Source organism: Lepisosteus platostomus, chromosome 3, assembly GCF_059453375.1.
Source record: "Lepisosteus platostomus isolate fLepPlt1 chromosome 3, fLepPlt1.hap1, whole genome shotgun sequence".
Classification (NCBI taxonomy): Eukaryota; Metazoa; Chordata; class Actinopteri; order Semionotiformes; family Lepisosteidae; genus Lepisosteus; species Lepisosteus platostomus.
The window spans coordinates 40,383,939-40,408,971 of record NC_142613.1 but is presented as its reverse complement, the minus strand read 5'-3'; the positions used below and the strand labels follow the sequence as shown (position 1 = coordinate 40,408,971).

Sequence of the window (25,033 nt, the reverse complement as noted above, 5' to 3'; positions counted from 1 at the left end):
TAGCTGTGTGAATCCGTGGGTTTGTAATAAACTGAAGTGGAAAGTCGGGGGTAGTTGATAGACAAGTGGATGTCTAGAAACGGAAGAGTGGTGGAAGATATGTGAACTGTATATTTGAGGGACGGGTGGAAGTTGGTGAAATGGTGCAGGAAGAACTCGAGCTGGTCGTTGGAGCATGTGGCGGCACCGACGCAATCATCAATATATCGTTTGTAGAGGTCAGGGACATAGCCAGTGTAGGAGGCGAAGAAGCGTTCTTCTACCCAGCCGACAAAAATCTTGGCATAGCTGGGTCCCATTCTGGTGCCCATGGCAACTCCACTGACCTGTTGGTAAAAAAGATTATTGAAAGAGAATGCGTTCAGTGTGAGGACCAATTCTGCAAGGCGTACCAGGGTGTGGGTGGGTGGATCAAGCACTGTGCGTTTGTCCAGCGTGTGCTTGAGTGCTGTAAGGCCGTCATTATGGGGAATGACGGTGTACAGAGATGTGATGTCCATGGTAAAAATGTGGCAATCGGTACCCTGAAATTGGAAATCATTGAAAAGTTGGAGCGAAAAATTGAAAAATTTTACCTCCTCCCCAAAATCCACAAACCGGACACCCCTGGACGCCCCATCGTATCAGCATGTAACTGTCCAACTACTTACATCTCAGCCTTTCTCGACAGCCTCATGAGACCGCTGGTTGAAGATCTTCCCTCATACATCAAAGACACCAACCACGCGCTCCAACTTTTCAATGATTTCCAATTTCAGGGTACCGATTGCCACATTTTTACCATGGACATCACATCTCTGTACACCGTCATTCCCCATAATGACGGCCTTACAGCACTCAAGCACACGCTGGACAAACGCACAGTGCTTGATCCACCCACCCACACCCTGGTACGCCTTGCAGAATTGGTCCTCACACTGAACGCATTCTCTTTCAATAATCTTTTTTACCAACAGGTCAGTGGAGTTGCCATGGGCACCAGAATGGGACCCAGCTATGCCAAGATTTTTGTCGGCTGGGTAGAAGAACGCTTCTTCGCCTCCTACACTGGCTATGTCCCTGACCTCTACAAACGATATATTGATGATTGCGTCGGTGCCGCCACATGCTCCAACGACCAGCTCGAGTTCTTCCTGCACCATTTCACCAACTTCCACCCGTCCCTCAAATATACAGTTCACATATCTTCCACCACTCTTCCGTTTCTAGACATCCACTTGTCTATCAACTACCCCCGACTTTCCACTTCAGTTTATTACAAACCCACGGATTCACACAGCTACCTCCTGTACAGCTCATTTCACCCCAACCACACTAAAAACTCTCTTCCTTTTTCACAGTTCCTTAGGTTACGAAGACTATGCAGCGACGACATCGACTTCGAGAACCAAGCCCTCGAAATGTACTCATTTTTTATCAACAGAGGATATCCCAGCAGTGTGATTGACAGGGCCCTTGCCCGAGCCAAAAACACCCCCCGGACCATCAACCCGATCAGGAACTCCCGCTGTAACAACCGCATTCCCTTGGTGCTTCCTTACCACCCTAACACACTTCCTATCCCCAGGACCATTAACTAGAATTTTTTCTATCCTACAGGATGATCCCTCCATTGGGGCCCTCTTTTCTGATCGCCCTATCATCTCATATCGCCGACCACCTAATCTGCGTAACCTCCTTGTTCACAGCTCCCTTGACCGCCCTCAACAACCATCCACACCAGGCACTTTCCCTTGCAACAGAGCTCGCTGTATCACCTGCAAGTACACAGCCACCACCACACTCATTCAAGGCCCCTCAGGACAATTCCGGATCACCCAGACAGCATCTTGTATCTCCAGCAACCTTATTTACTGTATCTCTTGCAGTAAATGCCCAGCCATCTACATTGGAGAAACAGGAAGGAGACTCGGAGACCGCTTCAGAGAACACGTCAGGGCTGTGAAGATTAAAGATCTCTCCAAGCCCATTGTTTCTCATTTCACCTCTGACGGCCACGACCACACTAATCTCTCCGTCTGTGTTCTCAAAGACGGTTTTCCGAACTCATACATCAGAAAGACCACCGAAACTAAAATTATTCTGCAGTTAGGATCACACATTCTCCCTTCCCTTAACGACAGATTACTGTTCTTTTAAATTTTCTCCATTCATTGGAAGTTTCATTTCACACCTCTCTGCACCCATTCTGACTTCACACCTCTTGATTGGCCTCTCTTTCTGTCCCCTGCTCCCGCCTCTCACTCCTCCTCTCTCCCAACCTTTGTTCTCCCGCTACTTTACCTTTGCCTACTGCCCTGTCTCTCTCACACCTGAAGAAGGCTCCACGGCCGAAACGTTGTGTTCTCTTTCTTCTTTTTTTCAGCATGGAATAAACCTATTACTTGTTCCATTGCTCCAGAAAGACAATTATGGGCAACCTGTTGGTATTGAATTGTATTCATTCCCCAGGAATACATATTTTGTGAACCTTTCTTTGGCTTTGTTAATGTCAAAGAAACACTTCCTGTTGCCATTTAATATGTTGATGAATATTTGATATTAGCACATATTGTATGATATGCAGAACTTGTACACCAATTCCAGGTTATATACTTTGTATTTGTGAACCACTTTTATTTCTTTTTATACCTTAGATATTCAACTTAAGACTGTGATGTCCAATCTTGAACACTGGTTTTTACCATTTAATCATTGAGTTTTAGGTATTATTTGTATTATTACCTAATTGTAAAGTCGATCTGTGACTAATCTTGATCTTCTTAACAGAAGAACTTTGGAATCTTTCTGTCCTTCATATTCTAACCAAGATTTTATAATCTGGTTGCAAATCCTAAATCCATTTCTGCTCTCCAAAGAAGAAATTATTTTCAACATAAGCTTCCCCTTCTTGTGCTAACTCCCGAAAAACATTTGTATATGATCCAACTCCATCATTTGACTTGGGTCCTGTTTGACTTGGTAGTTAATTAGTGGTGCCAGGTTTCTGAAGATTTCCAATGTTTGCCCTTAGATTTAAACTAAACCTCCCAAACATGTTTTCTGACACCAACATTAGGGCACCCTTTTCCTGGTGGGGTACCAATCATCACGTTGTACTTGATGATGGACCACAGTCAATTCTATGGATTTTATATAGTGGTCATTAGAATTGTAAATAATCAATTAAATAATCTTTTACATTTTTGGTCAAATTTCCCCATGATAAAGTAGTACTGGGTGTTTAAATTTAAGTGGTAACTGCTTCTGTGCTCAGTTTTCTTACATACCCACTAGAGTTCAAGGTGATCTTCAGAAGTTTCTATAAACATTTTGAGGCCTTCTAACTCCATCTTTAAAGCATTTTAGAAATACTGAAAAGCCCTGATGTAGAGATGTGCATGTTAGTGGGATGTTCATATCAATGACAAGGACTAAACTTTATCAATATTTCTATAAGCATCTTCAGGTTCGGGCTTCTTATAGTAGCATACTCTTCAATTAAATGCAGGAACGAATGATACAATGATACAAGACATGAACAAACACACGCTTCCACGCCTGTCAATAAACACAATGATGTACAGCATAATGAAAAACTGTAAAAAAACATAAAGCAAACACATTAAAGAGGGAAGTTGTATACTGCTTTTTTAAGGAATGAAGGTCAGATTTCCATTGCTATTTACAGTATGCTAATTGTACTAAGAGTAAAAATAACTTGCCTGTAAAAGTTTTATTTATCCTCAATGAGGAGATGAACACCTAAGATGCAAAATTAAACGAATTCAAATGCATTACTGTCAGGAACATGACAATAAACAATAAGTTAAAGCTCTTTGTGCCTTGATTTTCATTTGTAAAGATAAAAATTTCACCTTTTTCATTGAAATGCAACAGGTAAGATCATGGTACACAACTGGAATATAATCCTTTGAAAGGTGTACGTCAAATTCCACATAGGCAGCACCCTGAAAGGGAGACACATATTTAATTAATAACACATAATAATTCAGAAGTTAATAAGTATTTTTTTGAATACGTCAGCTTGGAAACTTCCAGAAAATCATCTTAAAGCAGAAATGAGACAAAGTGTTTTTAATCACAGAAAAAATTCAAAATAAATCACTGCACTTTCAACAATCAAAATGTATCTTAGGAGATAAGCCAGTATCAAAGTAGGGATATTAATAATAAATCGTAAACTTACATGACTGGCAGCACTTTTGAAGGAAGCAATTGTATTTTCCCTGATTTTTGTATGCCTAAGGGTAAAAAAAAGATAAGATATCGTTTTAGAAAATCTTGATGTTAAAAGCTTAATTTCAGACAAAATAAATAACACTTCAAAATACCATTATATATAAAGAGGTAAAAAATCCAGAGGACTCAAATAAAAAAAAAACGACTGATAAAGTCAAATTATCTTCAGTCCTTGTTTTTTTCCTGCACTAGTGACCTCGTCATTATTCCCCATCAAGCAGGTCTACTGTCTGCTGATTCTAAATCAAACCTGTCAAACTCAGATTCCTGAAGACCACAGTGGATAGACCCCCTTCCACCAAAGACCTCACTTTCTTAACTGCTCTGTTTGATGAGTGGGAAAAAGTTAACATTTCCACATGAGTCCTTATTCAGAACTCTCTTAGACAAACTCCCAGCTCCACAACACACAGTGTCTCCTCCAAACAGCTGTAAACTGCTTTAAGGCAAAAGCCCTTCATTGGATAATTCAACAGCATTGGGTGTCCTAGGGTGCTATCTTACTATAACATTCTTACATCAAATAAATCCTTTACAGACACGATCCCGAAAGATGTTTATGGCCAAATCAACATGAATCAACTGTATATTTTCAAAAAGCATAATAATGATCTGGGAAAAAATAGGTGAAACATATCCAAATATCTAAAAATCTGAACAATCGAGGTCAGCAAGAAATTCAATTGGGATGAACATTTTAAGATTCAACAGCTTCTAAGGAATGAGTCTTTCACATCATTGTTCTGGTCTTCCCAGCGGGTGTCCAAAACTCCTTTATCTCATTTAATGTACTAAAAACCGGGAGGCTTTCTAGGTGTGGATGTAAAATATTTGTGCATAAAGTTAAACAAATAATGCAACACTGTTTTAATACAATATAAATAAAATCACTGAAACACTTTTAACACCACAAACATATTTTTCTGAACACCAGCTATGAAACATTAACTCTAAACCACACCTTCTATAAAACATAAATTAAGCAAAGCAACTATACTGCAAATATTAAGATTATATAATTTAAGTAATTTCATGATGAATGTACACTCTAAAATATTAAGTAGCTTAGTCTGTCCAGCTCTTTATATTAGATTTGCTGTGCTATGAAATACAGGGTCACCATGACAGGACACACATTAAAACCATAAACTAAGTGTGCCCAAGGTCAAAATTTCACAATTCTCCCCTCTGCATGAGAAACTGCATTACAACAAGATTAGTACTAGTTTCCTGTTAATTTGTCCAAATAAATTTCCTTAAGACAAAATTAATCATTTACATATACCTTTGTGCTTGAATTAAGTTCAGTGCTTTTTTTTCCCTGGGATGCTACAAAGCAGGTGCGTTGACCTCACAGTAATCAATAGGCTGTATCATCATCATCTCAGATGAAAGATGATAGAAAAGCAGACTATGAAGGAATGAAACAGTTTAAGTGAAGGATACTGGGATAAAATAAAAAGACGTGGCTGAGAATATATGGTTACATTTCAAAAGTATATTGCTTGATAACAGCAAATTTATCCAAAAATAATCAAAGCAAGCTTTAAAAAGCAGTAACCTAATTGGTGAAATACTACGGCTATAAGCAATATGACAAAGGGGACAAAACCAAAAGAATAATAAAAAGCACACTTAAAGCACCAAAAACCAGATGTTCACAGAAGAGGTAACAAAGGATAAGAAACTGAGAGAAAATAATAATGCTACAGCAGCTGGAAATATTGGGCCACACACACCAGACATGAATAACGCAAGCCATTGGTATTGAAATGGAGTTATACATAACAAATCTGAGGTGAGCTGCAGGAATGAAGCAAACACAACAACAAAAGTTATTTTCTGTGATATTTTTTGTAGAAATTTAAATTGCTTTTATTTCATAGGTAACTACCAGTTTTTTCATGTTTAAGCTATTCTTTCTGCTGTACTAGCACAGTATGGTTCACAACCAAATAAAATGTTTTATCCATGTGTTTAGAATTAGGTTGCATCATTTGCAAACAATTGCGCACAGCCCTTCATATAATGCCCTTAATACTAGAACAATTTTCCGCATACAACACCAACTAAGCAGTGACAATTAATCCAATACTCAGGCAATTGTTCCTAAAGAAGAATTCCTATATACAAGAAATTAGAGGGGAATATAGTAAAGGGTTTCAATTTGGCAATTTCACAGAAGGGAAAATTGTCAGAAATACCAAACTAGTGCCACTAGCAATTACTTTATGAAACATAGGCAACATACATTTTTCGTCAGTGTCTAAGACCTCATCAAAGATTTCTTAAACTATCAAGTCACGTCATTAAAAAGGTTGTTGAATTGACAAGCTACTAGCAATGAAACAAGCAACACAGCACAAAAGGCTTGGTTTGGGTTGTACTCTTGTTTTCTCACTATTACATGCCTTCTTCAACAAACAATGGAAGATTCTCAATGTTTTCATAGCTTCTGCTTTCTTATATTCATTGATTAAACAGAGTCCAAACTTTAAAACACTATAATATAAAATGTCTTGGACAAAACTGAAACTAATGAAGGGAACTTTTTTTGGTAAGCCTTTTCTTTTTGGCTTCAGAAACACACTGATTCACAACTATAAGGCTGTTACAGTACACAATAATTCTAAATACACCAACAAATCCATGTCCCTAATCTTGCAATTTGCTCAACTATATTAAACAAATATAACAATGCTCTTGTAATCACAATGTATCGATTAGCACAATCCCAATAATGGCAGGAGTAGGAATACACAGTTCTGTCTAAAGTCTAAAGTTTAGTACACATAGACAGCTTTAAGAGAGATGTTAAGATTGATAAGTGTACTGCATTTTTAAACAACTTTGATTACTTCAAGGCAATGCTAAATAGTAACACAAATACATCTGTCAGAATTTCCCGATTTATTTTGCTGTACCTGTTCTAATCTAATTACAATGTTGGAAGTTAGATGTGTAGAATTACTTTAGAGGAGTTTCTGCATTAATGTATATGAAAAGAACCCATATAACCACCTTATTCATTTCTCCCTATAAAGGGAAACCAAACCCTTTAATTTTAGTACAATAAATGCACTTCTACCAGATATTAAATCACAAAACATAACTGCCCTGCAGCCTGATCTTGTCAGATTTCAGAGCTAGATCCAGTACAGTGACAGGGAACACTGCTGTAGGAGGTACCTTCTGTGATCCTTGAGATCTTGAACAAAGATCCTGACCATTCGAACATTCAAGATCTCATGGCACTGTGTATAAGAATTGCGGTATTAACCTTGGAGTCCTAGATAAAATACACTCTCAGGAAAGCCTATAGCAGGTTTTAGAATGAAATGAGTTCTCGTTTGTGTAACAGATCTGTTATGTAACAGGGCTGCCAGTGCAGAGCAGATACTGCACTTCAGTTTTGAATTTGTGCCACATCTGTATATGCTTTGGAAGCTTTCGAGATGAAAATAAATTATTAGTGTTGGATTTTATATTATTAGGTTTCTTAACATTCTCTGGTAGGATGCACTATATTTAATGTGGCAGCTTGTGCTTTTATTTTCTGATTGGTAGTGTAGGAAAACCGGCTCAGGGACGCCAAATATGTAATCATAGTGGCTCTCTGAAGGCACCAGTTCTGTAGGGTTTGGGCATTTACTGAGACAATTATTAATTGTAGCAGTAAATCACAAAGTTGATTCTTTTGATGGCTTTAGAATCCAACCATGCGACATAACTCAAACAACGCACACACACAGGTACTAATACACGAGGATACATTTATTAATACATAGAATATGCATGTAAACCTAACAGATCTTATCGAGAGGGTTATCAGAATACAAAAGATATATATTCAGTCCGTTACGAAGTGTTACACATATCAAGAGGACATACGTTCAGTATATCATTCATTTAGACCGTTTCGTAAATGCACTTGGTTATAACTTCTACATTAGATACTCAAACAAGTACATAACTCTTAGGAATTAAATTGATATCAACTGGTTGGGATAACAATTGAATTCTCGAGCTGTAATGCATTGAAGTTGAATACTCATCCAATCTTTGTGGATTCAGATCTCCTGCGGGCACAAAGAAACAGTTGCAGGCTGTTGGTGTCCAATCCGCGCTCTCTGGCTCGGTGCCAGGCTGTGCTGTGCGGCTTGCGACGGTGCGCTGCAGATGCTGCTGACCGGCTAGTTAGTGTTGGCTTTAACTAGCAAAGTTTGTGCACAGGAGAAAAGATGACTGTGGGTCCCAGCAAGTCGGGAAGAGGACCGGTTCGTTCCTGATGAAGAGCTAGTTCTGAATAGTGATTCAGCTGTCCACAGTTCCGACCTGTTCACGAGGCCTGCTGCTGGTTACTCTCTGGCAACCTCCACTCTAGACTCTTAGAACAAAGGAAAGTTCTGGCACTCGGACACACTGGCCGTTCCGTGGTTGTCCGGGCTGAGTCTCAGGATGGTCAGGAGGCGCGCTGCGAGAATGTCCTGCCCTTGGGAGCCTTCTGCTCCTGGGCCGTCCTGACCTGGAATTCTCCTTTGAATTCCCTTTAGAAAAGTCCACAGAATCCTCTCCAGAATCCCTTCTGAATCTTACTGAATCTCTTCTGAATCTCTTAGGCTCTCTGTGTTGCCTGTTTTTACCTGGAGGAACTTCAGCTCATTGATTGGCTGAAAGTTCCATGGGCATCAGAGTCCCACGTGGGTTACTCGGCCCTACCAGTCCCTGATTGGTTGATCAAGGTGAGATATGAGTCACTTACTCCTGACACTTAGGAATGCAATCCAGATGTCCAACTCGCACTCCCTAGACAGATAGGCGCCAATGGATGACCATTGATCATGATAGCCAGGCTTAGCTAAGTGCATCCCCCTCTGGGAGCTGTCCTAGGAAACCTTATCAAAGGACCTTAAATCAGCCTGCGTGAATAGTTTCTCTGTGGCTGCACCACAGAGATGAACAGAGAAATGGGGCCTCATTTGGGAAGCTCAGAAACACTTCTGCCTTATTAATAAGCCTCGCTGCTACAGTAGACACAATGGCCACCTGAAAAAAAAAGAATTGCATGCAGAGCACTGATTCCCAGCCATGCATTTGAAAGGTGCTGATATCAGGCTGATTACTGCCCTGCTAATCTCTTCGTAGGTGCAGCTCATGAAGCACTATGTACCACACTTTGACCTCAAAATCTCACAGACTGAAAAAGATGGCAAAGAAGCTGACGTTCCACCCTGTTAACACTGATAAAGCTAGCCATAACATATTTTTGCATTACTTAACAGTGTAGAGATTGTCAGGTCTTGGATGAAACCTAGCTGCCAAAAGTGTAAGAAAAAAATGAACAGATCAATGCCCTTCTTTTGTCACGATAGAACCTCTTCTCAACCAATAACACCCCCACAACCTTATGTCAAAAATAACTTTAGCACCAAAAACAACCAGAAAAACAAAGAAGACAAGTTGGACATACTTAGCAGTGTGTGAACTCCCTGATCCTCTGTGTCCTACATCCAAAGTGCTCCTCTTTTTCCAGTATTTTGTATATGAAGAAATCATATCACACATGAAATCCTTAATTGGTCTAATTACAATGTAGTCCACTAGAAAAAAACAAACAAACGAAAATCAAGGACACACCATTTTGCACAATCTATATTTCACTGAATTCCAGTGATATTTCATCTGTATTAGACTACCTTGTTCTTTTCAATGTATGTGATACTTCTCATACCTGATTTAGAATGTGATGCTGGATGACAAACTTCTTTATACTGTAGTAGAGTATGTTACAAAATAAATGCAATAATCTGTACCTTGAGACACTGCCATTGAAAGTTTTCAGGTAAACCCTAATATTACTATTTAAATTATAGAAGACTTTGTTAGTGTTAGTGTTATCCTTTTAATTTGCTATTTTCTTTTAAACATACAAACAGTGAACACATATGTACTGTATGTCTCTACCTAAAGGATTCCCATATTAATTAATAAGTGGCTACCCAGATTATTGCCTTTTTAAATAAAAAAGGACAGAATTCTCCAACACATAATGATCAGACCATTAAAAGTATAATAGAAAAAGGAAGGTTTAAGACAGCAATGAGTTTCTTCCATCTACTGTGTTAATTCTTAATCTTCAGATTTGTTACACACTAAAATTTAAAAACAAACTAGTATTTCAAGAAGTGATCTTGATAACAAAAAAAAAATAATCATCAGCCTGTTTTATTTTAACCCAGGGATCTCCAGTCTTGGTCCTGTAAGGCCAGTGTGTCTATGGTTTTTCAGTCCAGCTGGGCAGGTTCTTAAATCAGGTTGTTATTGGCTTAACTGGACCAGTGTACCAACTTCTTCCAACTCTTTACGTGCTGGTGCTTTAATTTTACTTGGAAAACCGGGAGACACACTGGCCCTCTAGGAGTTGGACTGGGGACCTTTGCTTAAGACTTACTCCTACCTTAAATTTAAACTGGCTTCCTAAAAGTGACACCAGGAACATTTTGAATTTTAACTTTTTTTTTTGTTTAAAGTTTTTGTCACGGCACATGCACATGAAAATTTAACCTCAAGGTGAACTCAAGCTTTGAAAGCTAGATATAGCAATGCTATTTAAATTTACCTCTGACTTTTCCGATGGTCTGCCTAGAGTTTCTGCCCATTATAGGAAGCGTGACGATTCCAGTGTCTTTGCCACTTTCCACAAAAGAGGAAGACAATAAACAGGCCGTGCCCACATGACCAGGATGCACATCTCCTTGAACTACTTTCTCACTTAGATCCTCCTACAATGTTAAAACAGAAGGATATCTTCAACTTCCATCAGATAACAAGATTAATTAAATATAGCGAGTGGCATTAAGGGCATAAATATATATTGGAACTATTATGTATACACGAAAGGCCTTAACTACCAATATTTCACCGATTTTGTGACACAGGCAGCTGGATATAGTGGATTGTGAAATGTAAACATTCCAAGATGAGATAACCTCTTACAACGGGACTTTCCAAGTAACCTTCCAAGCAATCATATCTTTAGACATGGAGATCTGTATGTGAATTGCGAGTACAGTACATGTTAGTCCATAAGGAGACGACTAGCAAAGTTACAGTCACTGCTCGCTTCTATTCTAGCTTACTTTTCTAGTCAGTTCTTAGATTTTGCCATTTTAAATTTTGGAAAGACATTCAAAAATTTGTCTTGCAAAAAGACAAGAACTAGATAAGTTATTTTGCTGAGCTGATATTCCTAGATAAAATATTTCATTCATAGTTATTTTCTTTCAAGTTATGGATCTTCTACAAAGGCACATCTGATGAGATGTATTTCAAGACCAGACAACTAAAACAGACATCTTAATTTTCTACAATGAAGAGTGTAAAGATTTTCATAATTTCTGTGAAGCAATTCTAGTCCAAGAACTAAATGATTTTGTCATTGACTTTCCAAATCAAATAGTGATGTTTTCCCTGCACAAACCATACTGAGTATATATTCAGATGACCTTAAAGGCAACCAACCACTAAGGATAATTATCTAAAAGGAGAGCTGCAAGAAAGGTTTTGAAAGGGGATCCGAGTGAAACAGTTTCACCAGGGTAAGGCAATGTATTCACTATAACTTGGCTGAGAATTAAAACCTCACTACTTCTGAATACAAAGTGTTCACTGATACCATCTAGTATCTTTGACAAATTATTCCATGTGCGAAGGGTGAATATTTGTACAACCCGATAGTATTTGCACAACCTGATATGGCTAAAATGATGAAGCCAGGCTGCGTGTGCATTCAACAAATATGCTGGTGATTCAAAACACAAAAAATGACTTACCTCGAAGAACTCAAAGGTTAGCTCCAAGTTGTCTGGGTCCATGGTATGAATACTGTACTCTGTCCATTGGCTTGGCTCTAGTGCATACCCACAATCTGGCTGAGAATGACGGGATTTATACCCATTACTGCTGATCACACTGATCTCCAGTGTGGTTGTCATTTTGTTCCAAGAGGTAGGACTCTGCTCGTCTTCATCATCTTCCTCAAAACCCTCCAATGTCAGTTTCAGCCTGGACCAAGTTTAGAAAGAAAATGCCACACATTCTAAAACTATACATCTTAAAACATTAAAGCCAGATATACTCAGTTTGAGAAAATTACCAAAGTACAACTAAGCCATGTTAAGTCATGTTATTGAAGGAGATACCCTCCTTTTTTCCTAGAAATGTGTGGATGAAATCCATGGATCAATTAGCAACAGAAGAACCAAACAAGCTAAATGGGTCAAATAGTCCCATTTCATTTGTAACTACTGTATATTTGTGCTCTAAAAAGAAAGATGAGCCTATTCTGTTAAACTGAAAAAAGTTTATGGAATGAAACAAAATTAATTTGTAAATTATAAAAAGTAATGGAAACATTAAAATTGATAACTTCTATCATTTAAAAATTATAATTTATGGAAAAATGACCATTTATAACTGTCTCTTTAGGCATGCATTTTTGGGTTTTTATGTGTGAACAAATATGAAGCACGCATAACTTTTAAAAACACATTAAAACTTGCATCACATTTGTCGCTCAGTATATTCTGTTAGGGTGTATAACCTAGTTTAACCTTTAACCAGTATAACCTGTTCTAGCACACAAAATACACAATTTTCATCCATTTGCAAAAGAATACCACAATTGTTCCTGGACAATGTCAATTTATACTAGGTACAACTGTTTGATCATTTAAAGCTGGCACAAACCATTTTACCTGAATCTTGATTTTTTAAACTTCTTTTTTGTAATAAATAGTGGAGATTTCTCAGAATAATGAAGGCGAAGGCGAATTTCCGTCTGACATGTCAGCCACCCAGAATCTACACACTCCATGTCATCTATAATAAAAATACATTTTAGGAAAATAAAAGCACTTCAAAGAATAGTTTATCTCACTTTGATTGCAGTTTATTGTTGTACATTAGAGTGCCTTTCAAAAGTATTCAGACCCTTGCAGTGTATAGATTTTGTAGTTTTAATTTATAGTCATGACACTCTGAAGTTCCAATTACTATCCATTATATACCGTACACAACCAACTCCACATATTAAAAGCAATAATAATAATAATCTATTTTTTAACCATTTCTTCCAATTCAGGGTGTGGTGGGACAGAGCCGATATCAGCAGGCAACGCAAGCAAGGCAGGATACACCCTTGTCACAGTCTCCTCCTTGCAGAGTTTAGAGGCGTAGATAGAATATAACAATAACGATGGCACAGCCACAAATGCAAAGATGTGCAATGGTGTTTATTACGAGGAACTGTGTTCCCAAAGTCCACACTCAAAAAAACTAAGTGAAAACCATAAACTAACCAGGAAAAAATAAAACACAAAGCTATAGTACAATAGTATATACATTAATTACTATAAAAAATTTGATTGTTGTAGGCAGCTCCTATTCTACCCCACAATCCACTTTCTCCTATCTCCCCCTCTTATCTTGAAGAGCTCCTTTTCTAGGTTAAACTCCTCCTCCTAGAATATTCCACTATAAAGCAAAAAATAATTTACTAAATAATAATCAGAATTCTGATATGCACAATTCTCCATGAAGTACACAATTAAACAATGAACATATTATTACCAAAAATAAAATATCATACTCCTTTTATGTACATAACTGTTAAGAAAATACTACCCCTTTTAAATGCTATCAATCAATCCACGCATGCGCAATCCTGAAACAGGCACTACTAAGCCAACCCCTGTTGCCATGCCAAAGTTTGGGTCCTACAGGTTTGCAGGAGAAACCATTTTGCCGGTGAGAAATCCAAACAGCTTATTTAATGGAAACACGTGAGTTGATCACCAATTTGGTTCATTTCACTTCTAAAACAAAGGAAAACTGGTGTTTGGCTTGTGTTAATGTTTAATTTTGATAATACGGAATCTCCAGTCACACCCTAGATAGGATGCCAGTCTATTACAGGGCACACACTCACACCAGGGCCAGTTTTCACAGAAGCCAATTAACCTATTCATATGTTTTTGTACTGTAGTAGACAACCAGAACACCCGAGAGAAACCACGCGAGAAAGGGGAGAATATACAAACTCCACACAGAAAGCACCCAAGGTCTGGTTTTGAATGCAGGACCCCAGCGCTGCAAGGTAGCAATGCTAACCATTAAGCTACCATGCCACCCTTAAGAAATAATTAAATAGATAATTAATATAAAAGAAAGTCACGATAAAGTCATGATGCTACAAAATATTCAAACACTTTGCTATAGCAAATCCTAATTAATTTATAGTAGGTGCAAAAAATTACCCTAACAAACCACACAATTAGTCTCAGTTTTTGTGCAATAACAGTGGTCCACATTGATTTTACAATCAATCTCTGTAAGGTCCCTCAGAATTTCAAGCAAGAATTCAACCATGACAGCCAGAGATCAAAACAATTAAGAGAAAGTAAGAAGTGGAATCTGTATCATACAAATCAGAAACTACCTAGATCAGGCTGTCCTTCTAAACTGAACAACCAGGCAAGGAGAAAACTGGTTTGACATGCCACTTTAAGGCTAACACCAACTTTGAAAGATTTTAGTGGCTGAGATGGAATAAAAGGTCAACAACTTGACAGTCATTCCACTAAGCACGCCCATATGGCAGAGTGGAAAACTTGTCTCAAGTTTACAACAAAACATTTAAGTGATACTGTAAACATGTGGCAAAATGTTTTGTGGTCAGACAAAATTAGAACTTACTGCTGAAAACAAAAGCGTTACATCTAATACAGTGCATCGCTCAGTCAACACCATCTTGTTGGTGTGAGCCTGGTTAGTACCTGGATGGGAGACCTCCTGGGAAAAACTAAGGTTGGTGCTGGAAGAGGTGTTAGTGTGGCCAGCAGGGGGTGCTCACCCTGCGGTCCATGTGGGTCCTAATGCCCCAGTATAGTGACGGGGACACTATACTGTAAACAGGCGCCGTCCTTCGGATGAGACGTAAAACCGAGGTCCTGACTCTCTGTAGTCATTAAAAATCCCAGGGCATTTCTCGAAAAGAGTAGGGGTGTAACCCCGGCGTCCTGGCCAAATTTCCCATTGGCCTTTACCAATCATGGCCTCCTAATAATCCCCATCTATGAATTGGATACATTACTCTGCTCTCCTCCCCACTGATAGCTGGTGTGTGGTGAGCGTTCTGGCGCACTATGGCTGCTGTCGCATCATCCAGGTGGATGCTGCACATTGGTGGTGCTGGAGGGGAGTCCCCATTACCTGTAAAGCACTTTGAGTGGAGTGTCCAGAAAAGCGTTATATAAGTGTAAGCAATTATTATTATAATTAATTATTATTATCTTTACTGACACATACAGTATGGTGGTGGCAGCATTATGTTTTATAATTGCAGAGCTGTCAAGACTGATAAGGACATAAGTACTGGTATTAAATACTAGAGGAAAACATGATTTAGACCTACAATTGGGATAGAAAATGCCCCTTTCTGTGTAAGCAAATAAGTTTTGAATAAAATATTAAGTTTAAACTTTTTATATGCATAATTTTGTAATATCATGAATTGGTGCACCATAGGGAAGTTTGCATCCTAATGTGAAGGTATTGGATATAAACAAAGAAATGGTTGCAGGATATTGTTGCTTTGGGTTGAATGTATGAAGTGCTCACAATGTACTCCTTATTAATTAAAACTTTAACAATATTAGTATTGTACATCAAGAGGACATATGTTTTTCTTAGCCTGAAACAAAGTATGTCTGAATTAAAAATAATCTTTTTTAATTCCTGTACAGTATATTTAAACAAATATATTGCAATATACCTCCAAAAGTTCAAGTAGGTAGCTACATCAGCATGGGTAGGTTTATTCCATGCTGAAAAAAAAGAAACAATATTTTGGCTGTGGAGCCTTCTCCAGGTTTATTTCAGCATGGATTAAACCTTTACCTCTTCCTTTGCTACCTCCAGAAGTTGATATAAATTATACCTAAATAAGCAATACTAGTCTGCCATTCATATAAAAGCACAAGGTTAAGATGACAGATAAGATACTTTTCCAATCACACTTATGCAATACTTACTGTAAAAACCAAAATGTCCATCATCGACTACTAGCTCCAGTTCTGAAATGTAAGAAATGTAAGATAATAACACTCAATTAATATTAGAATAATCTGAAGTAAAGGAAAGAAAGACAAACATAGCAGAGCATTTGCATTTATAAATGTTAGCTTTTGGGATAAAATATAAAATATTCAAAGTAACTAAGAGTACATTGTATTACAAAACATTTGCCTCAATTGAGTGTTGTCTATAACACAGGCTGCTTTGCCATATTAAAATGAGAAGCCTTGACAAACACAAAAACAGAGCAAACAGAAACATGCCAAAATCTGGTTGCTTGCCTTTATGAATTGCGCAGAACCCAAAGCCAATGACCACGCAAAAAAACATTACATATGTATTTCACTGGCATGACTGCTGCCATCACAAGTCTGCATATTAACAGCCCACTTACTTTTAAATTACATTTGGATTGAGGTTTTCTCGACTGTCTATAAAAAAAGAGGTTACCAGTGGCAATCATATTTTTTACACTGATAATCTCTTTTATTAATTAAAATAAATGTTTTCAAGGGCATACTATCACAATAAAAATAAGTTCCTTAAGTATTTTGTAAGTAATTTACTGACATTTAATTCAGATTTTGCCAGACAGCAACAATAAAAATATGAAATAACCATGAAACAGACTTCCTAGGAGGCACGTAATGAAGTGTACAACGTACTTGACTGACAGCCAGCATCAAAGGCAACAGTTAAGGTCAATAATCAGGACTTAAATAGTATTACGATGTTTGACTTTTATGTTTACAGTAAAGTAAAAGACCTTTAAAAATTGGTGATGCTTTTATTGTTATTTCCCATTTGTAGTGCGCAAAATAAAACTCACAGTGATCAAAACCCAAGCTTGCTTTAATAAACAAAAGAAGCCAAGGCCTGCATTAGACTTTAATTAAAACATTTTGAAGACATGATTGTCATAAAGAAAACCACAGCAAGCAGAAGTAAGAAACTGCAAGGTATTTAAGCCATTACTATTATTATTGTAACAAATCAAGACTTGCCTTTTTGCAGGATGCAAGATAAATGTTGACCTATTTGCTGTAAAAGATTGAGTATAAACACCTTCTGAATACAAGTCTATCACTTAATACTACTCAGAAACTGAATACAACTTAGAGGTACTTGTATCTAGAGTAATGGTGATCCATAGATCCCTTTTCTACATTAATTTAATTTTCAAAAATAAAGTATTTACCAAACGACTTCAGTATTAGTTTTCAGAAAAAAAATGTAAATTGAGACCACAGACAAACTTTTTTTTTTTAAACTGAACTGTTCCAGAAAAGACAATTTGCAAACAAGAGATGCACCAAAAACAAAGTTGAAGAGATGTCTGGATTTGCAGTTCTGCTAAATCTGTGGACTAAATCAAAACCCTAAATTCTGAATTGGGGACATTTAGTGTACGTACATAATTACTTTATTTTGGTTTCAAACACAGGTCACCTTCAACAGTTTGTTGAAGGTTAATGATATATCTAGAGGTTATAGTAAACATTTTAAATTTAGACGTGTATCTCAGTGCCTGCAGAAAAGGAAGTGCAAGTGGAAATAACACAAGCATCTGTTATTTAAGTAAACTTTGATTTTTTTAAAGTCAAATGCAAAAATAAAAAAGGTAAATATTTCGTTTTTTATATTCACTTCATTCATATTACTATATAGCGTTGTGTAAATATTAAAGATAAGAAAAGTAAAACCCTCTAATTAAGTAAGGTTTAAAGAACACGCTCCATTTATCACTGTTTGTGAAAGAGATTCTGGAATAAATTTATGCTAATTTATAGTATACTGAGCATCAAAAGAAACATCACTTACAACAGCAAAAGAAAAAGTTAGGCAGGGCTTTTTATTGAACAGGTATCATAGGCAAATTATCATTTATCAATTGTTAATTATCATCAGCAAAAGGTAGACTGTTTAAAAGACTTGCAGCATACTGTAAATAGAAGAGCAATAGAACAGAATAGAAGAAGCAACATAGGTTGTAGATACTACAGTATATGCAGGATTCCTCTTGCACAGCTTCCACAAGCATGTGGCTGTTTACTGTTTATCAATCCCTAGATAACACGTCATCCTACCTCATCCCACTAATGTTCACTGGGGCTCAGAACTGACAAATAGGGCATCCACAATGTAACTGACACATTCTCACCATGCAAGAAAAAAACATCTGTTACATAACCAAATATGTAACATCCTGCTGGAATGTTTTAATATCTGGTCTATCCATGAAGGTAGCAAGGGAGGCCACAGGACTTCCGTCAGTGTAGAGGCATGTAGTCATGCTGCCATCAGTCACCACAAGTGGAGTTCTTTATAGTCTGTAGTTATTACATTTGGACCTCCCTATTGATCTTGGACTGGTGTCGTGACTTTTAGTCTCCTGCTGACCCATGGCCTAATGTTGACAGACTGAGTTTGGGTTTATCATCCTTCCAGGTTAGAAATTACTGGCAGCAAACATCTTAGATGGCAAGCAACAGTGTGCTCACTTATTTCAGTTTTTGACATACTGAAAACACAAAAAGATTAATTTCTCCTTTGGTATATCGGTTCCTTTCTGTGATCTTATTTCTTGATTTTTTGCCAGCCTGACATTAAACAGGTTAAATCACCTGGGACCGATCAGATCTCTCACTAATGTTGTAACTGCTAATGCAACATTCTAATGCTAATGCTAATGCTCACTCTATTGTATCAATGTTAGTCATTAATGAATGATACATGAATCAAAATGCCATCAAAAACATGCAATGAACATCCATATCTTTATTATTTATTCTTCTAAAAACAAGCATTCATAGAATGATCAGGATTATTTTGATGCCCAGTATATGTATTGACACAGCTGATGTCTGTTACTGGGTAGTCGGAGCAAATCGAAACTATTTCAGCACTAAATATGATACTTTTACATATATGTATTAAGTATTTAAGTGTGTATTTAATGTATTCTTTAACAATTATAACTAACGTTTTAAAATATTTTTTCTGTTTTCTATAGTACTAAACAACTGCACTTATAGAGGCTTTTTTCAAGAAATCCCACATCCACTCCTTAGAAATTCCAGCAAAACCATAAACGTGTCATACACTTTATCAAAACCATGCAATTTGTATATACCTGAAGTGTTCAATGCTCGTGGATGTTGATGGGTCTCCCACTTATTGACTATCACTTGACATGGATCACCTGCATTCTGCAATTCCAATGTCAAACATGTTAATGATAAAAATCAATATTCATTCTTAAGCAAAATAAAATGTTCTAACAAAATCTGAGCTCTTACATTTACCAATCCATCAGCTGGTCAGCCACACAAAACTTAGATTGGAAAACTTGATTAATAATTAGGTAATATATTTCCATTTCAAGAAATGTAATGCAAACAGAGGCAAAAAAAAAATCACTTTAATCACACTTTAATTTAGGGTTGAAAAATTAAACCAATTGAAAAATTAGACTTTCTTAACGGTTACATCAGTTCTGTCACATTTCTAAAAACAAATACAACATTTTAAAATATATTTAAGCATATTTGCTACATTTAAAACATTCCATTTATAAATATATATGTACGGTTCATCGAAATAATAACTGCCCCCTTTACATCTGCATTTTTGTACTTTTTTGCCATTGAATTTGAACAGACTTTCAAGGGGGTCCTAGTACTATATAAAAGAAGTCCGGGTGAACAAATAACACCAACAACTTTGCTGCTAGTTTCATGTATTTCATAACCAAAATCATCTAACATGCAAAGTTCCGGTGTGCCAAAGTTAACACCCTCTTAGGTTCAGTATATAGTTGCACCACTTTTAGCTGCAATAACTGTAACTAAACCCTTCCCGTAATTGGTGATCAGCCTCTCACATCGCTGTGTAAGAATTTGGGCCATTCCTTCATGACAAGCTGCTTCAACTCAGTAACATGAGGGTTTTCTAGCATTTCGAAAATTTGAAAAGTGATGAACACTTTTTTACTGCATAAATGGTCACCTAATTGCAAGCAGCTATATCATCCTGCAACTCACAAGTGGTAACCCATTGAAGCTTAGCAGGCGTGAGCCTGGCCAGTACCTGGATGGCAGACCTCTAAGGTTGCCACAAGAAGAGGTGTTAGTGGGACCAATAGGGAGCACATAGTGTTGGTTCTAATGCCCAAGTGTAGTAACTGGGACACAATACTGTACAAAAGGTGCCATTCCTCGAATGAGATGTAAAATCAAGGTCCTGACTCTGCCCTTTATCAGTCATGGCCTCCTAATAATCCCCATCTTTGAAATGGCCTTACAACTGTGCTCTCCTCCCCATTGACAGCTGATGTGTAGTGAGCATACTGGCACAGTTTGGCTGCCATCGCATCATCCAAGTGGGGGCTACACATTTGTGGTGATTAGGCCAATTAATTGCTTTCAGTGGAGGTTTCAGGAAAATGGGATAATAATAACGCGTTACCAAAATCTTGCTCCCCAATTTGCTACAACTGGACTTAATTCATGCCACTATTTCTCAGGGCCAAGGCTACCTCTGTGATCAATAATGAAGATTTTGTGTATTTGTGGTACTCCATATTATGCCATAAGTTACAGTGTGAGAATCAAGGCAGCTTTCTTTGAGTCTGCCATACACTGCCATGGCAAAGCATATTAAGCAGCCAGATGGTGAGGCTGGGTAAAGATTTAAATTATTTCATTTTCTATATGAGCTCTACAAGTACTGAGAACAAAAGACAATTACCATTTTCAGTTCAAAGTTGACTGCGGACTGCAAAGTAAACTTGACATAAAAACTAAGAGTGCTAAATGTGATTTATTAAAAATGACAGCAATTGCAATGCACTAAAATGTATCATACCCTGTTAATTAAAAAAGAAATTGGGATTGCTTTCACGGGACAAATTTCATCACCTGCACACATTTTTACCCCGTTTGAAACTTACAAAGGTTAACCTTTCCATGCCTGGATCAGATGCTAAAATTATATGTGAATTCCAAGAATTTCTAGGGTGCAGAAATAGGAACAAATCCTCCACCCATTTTCCAACTGCTTTATCCAAAAGGGGAGCAAGAGCCGATCCTGGCAATCAACAGGTGCAAAGCAGAATACACATACATATTCACATGGGTTTGCTCTCACAGTCCAAACACATACTGGTAAGTTAATTGGCTTCTGGGAAAACTGGACCTGGAGTGAGTGTGTGGGTATTTCTGTCTGTGTGTCTGCCCTGCCATGGACTTGCATACTGTCCTGGGTTTATCCTGCCTTGTGCCTGTTGCTTGCTTGGGTAAGCTCTGGTTCTCCTGCAGCTTTGTATTGGACAGTGTGGTTAGAAGATGGATGGGTATGTGCACCTTTTAATAATTAAGACTAACTTTTATGTGCTTACCCCCTCTCACCTAAAACAAAATAAAACTACAATGAGAGTGTAAGTCAAAGTACAGTAATGTTCTATATAATCTAAATTGTGTTGACAGTGAATAAATAACTCACCTTGGATTCTAGAAAAAAGCCTTTAAAATAGCGATAATTAGAGAGGGTCCCTTCTGGAATACTGACTGTTCTTTTCCACAAAGTTCTGTTGGAAGCAAACAAATAACTTCCAATTAATATAAAGTAAAAAAGAAAACAAAACAAAAAAAGTATTCAAAAAATGAACTAAAAGAGTGACTTGGATCAAAGGCTTACATGCACACAGAGTATACCTGCTAGACTGAGACAGAGCTAGATCACTAACTGACTGTGACCAGAGTTCCTGTGGACACTGTGGGGGACTTGAGACAGCCAGGATATTCTGGACTGGCTGCACAACAGCAAGTGTGACCTGTGATTCGCCGGGCTGTCAACAGCAACCACACCCCTGCTCTAGTCCATGTCTGTTTTGCTGTAAGGTGTCTGATACAACTGAGGTACAAAAATGAATACCACATTTGGAGCAAAGCACACATGATCAGGTACAAGGGTCACAGCATTAAATATTGATAAGTTATGGTTTGTGAAATTCACATTTAGAGGCTACAAAAAATGTGACAAGAAAAATATAAAAAGAAAATAGAAGATTTGGAGATTCCAAAATAAAATGAGCTCTCAGCAATCAGAGATACATGTTCACTAGCTGGAAGTAGTTAAGACAGCTGCCTTAAGTATGATATGCAAGGTATCAATGTTCTATCTAGAGATACTCTTAGTAACAAACTGGAAATATATGAATTACCAAACATTTAAAAGGCAACAGTGTTAGATACATATTAACAGGAGATGATTTTTTAAAACTGTTCTTAGATGGACATTTACCCATCATCCTCATCAGGCAGCAGAGTCACCGCTTTCTGTGGACACCAATCCCCAAGAGTCCCACAGCTGCCAACCACTGCTATAAATTCACCTGGAGAAATAAAAAAATCAAAGTATTTAACTTTATTTGTGGTTAATGAGTAAAAATTAGTAAAGAAAAAGCAACTAAATGACATGCCTTTCTAAATCACTAAAATACTCAGATAAAAAAAAGCCTGTTAAAATCTAAATGAGACCATGTCTAGGAATATTGCAAGAAATAAAACACAACAGGGAAAACAAAATAGTTACAGTAACTTTTGACCTGAATTTATTAAGTGGCTGGTGCAGCTGTTCATCATACACTATTAACAGCGCACTTATCTTTTAAGATTATATTTTTGCTTTCAGTACCAGAAATGGGATGCATTCTGTTTTGACTAGTAATGATACATCTATTTTAAACATTGTTAGAATGCCTTTATTGTTGTTCGTCATGGTACAAAAAATATAATAGTCTAACAATGAATCTACAATCTATCAATCACAATTTAAAAACAGTCAAGTCAAGTCAGAACAACCTGGATCATAGTATTATTTACCTAAACCACGGTAGGGCTGTAAAGACAGAGGCTTGCAAACAAAACCAACACTGTACCTACAGTATAACATCTTTATAAGCATCCATTAACCTGTTCGGGCCCTGTTCGGGCACTTGATTTGTGGGCGGAGTGGTGGCTCTGTGGCTGGAAGGTTGCCGGGTCAAATCTTGCGGCCGGCAGAGGAATCCTACTCTGTTGGGTCCCTGAGCAAGGCCCTTAACCCCAGCTGCTCCAGGGGCGCCATATTAATGGCTGACCCTGCGCTCTGATCCCAAGCTTCTCTCCCCATCTGTGTGTATGTCTCATGGTATGAAAATTAAAATTCCTAATGCAAGAAATTGTATATGGCTAATAAAGTGATCTTATCTTATCTTGCCAGAAACCCACTTATTTCTGGTAAAGATCAAGCACCCTGAAGCCTGTCTAGGAATCATGGCACACAAACTGGGACATCAGTCCACTGTAGAGCAAACACGTATGGACAGATTGGAGACACTTATTAACCTATCTAGCATGTCGTGGGAGGAAGTAGGAGACAACTGAAGCAACTGAAGCACCGGGCTGAGAATATATAAACTTGTTGTAAAAGGCACTCAAGAGCTGAGAGACACTGGAAGTGATCACCATATGCTGCCACATAACTTTTAAGCATTTGTTTATTTGGTGAATTGCTTACTAATGTTCTAATAGGTGCAAAACAATATGACGAACAAAGCACAAATCTCTCTATAAATACTGTACTTCCAAAAACAATTATGCATTATCCTCATTCTGTGGCTCTACTCAGTCTAGCTAAATCTGGGTTTGAAAAATAGTTCGGATTCCACTCCCAGCAGTATGTGACATTTAATGTCTACACTTTCAGAAAAAATACCCTCAAGGACCAAAAACTAGTCCTCCTACCTGGAGATGTTGCTCCCCTTACTGTAAAGGTGACTTGACAGTAGTCCATGTCTACAGGTGAAATGCAAATCTGGAGAAAAGCTGAAGGCACCTGTAGAACCAATTAATTTGTGTTAACTTGGATTTGTTAAAAATATACCAATGAATCCAGCATGAAAAAGCATTTGTGTGATAAGAAAGCATGAGAGACAATTGTGTTAAGTTTTTTTTTCACTTGCTTAATTTAATGTTTTTATACTTAAAATCTTGAATTCCCGTAAGAGGCTAGTTGGGAGGTTTTAGAAGAATTATAGGATACAATTTGAATAAACAAGAATTTGGCTTTACGCGGTAATCTTTCACCCCCACATAAATTGTGTGTCAACCCTATAATAAAAATTACGGAGGGCTCAATTTTCCTCATCTATTTCATTAAAAAAACACATAACATACCAGAATGAGTAAGGGACTGAATAATGTGTCTCACTTAAAAAAAATCTTATAATGATATACTGTAATCATAATAGCACTGCACAGTGCAATATTGTACATCATAAATAATTGAATTCCAGCAAAAACAGAAGTGTGAAAAAATGTGTCTCTCTTAAGTATTCCTTTATTTAAAAAAAAAGTAACAAAGCATATATACAATAGCACTCTGGAAAATGGAAGTGGTTTGGAAGCCTTCAAAACATACAGTATGCATTGATTTCTGAAGATCCCCTGTTGCCTTGGATTACAAATGGAAGCAACACACATAAATCTTAAGCAGTAAAAGATCGTAAATCACAGTTAAAGTCAGAGAGCTGTCCGTACACTACAGGAAAATGACCACTGACCTCCACAAGTTGGTAGATGGCTATAAAAGAATCAAGAAAACAATGAATCTA

The 25,033-nt window shown here is 37.4% G+C and overlaps 1 protein-coding gene across 3 annotated transcripts in view; it reads right to left on the bottom strand.

Moving 5' to 3' along the window:
- Positions 1–25,033, bottom strand: part of gpcpd1 (glycerophosphocholine phosphodiesterase 1) — a 42,308-nt gene that overhangs the window by 14,925 nt on the left and 2,350 nt on the right. For 2 of the 3 annotated variants that reach the window (XM_088625604.1, XM_088625606.1), the window contains exons 2-12: positions 24,165–24,255; positions 22,681–22,771; positions 21,880–21,964; positions 19,511–19,586; positions 16,335–16,376; positions 12,999–13,122; positions 12,075–12,306; positions 10,862–11,024; positions 9,713–9,842; positions 4,190–4,244; positions 3,858–3,950 (exon numbers count right to left, since the gene is read on the bottom strand). In XM_088625604.1, the coding sequence (XP_088481730.1) occupies positions 3,858–3,950; positions 4,190–4,244; positions 9,713–9,842; positions 10,862–11,024; positions 12,075–12,306; positions 12,999–13,122; positions 16,335–16,376; positions 19,511–19,586; positions 21,880–21,964; positions 22,681–22,771; positions 24,165–24,213 (1,140 nt within the window). In that variant the 5' untranslated portion in view covers positions 24,214–24,255. Of the gene's footprint in view, positions 1–3,857; positions 3,951–4,189; positions 4,245–9,712; positions 9,843–10,861; positions 11,025–12,074; positions 12,307–12,998; positions 13,123–16,334; positions 16,377–17,381; positions 17,401–19,510; positions 19,587–21,879; positions 21,965–22,680; positions 22,772–24,164; positions 24,256–25,033 lie in introns of those variants that run through there. The other variant, XM_088625607.1, reaches the window with a different exon arrangement.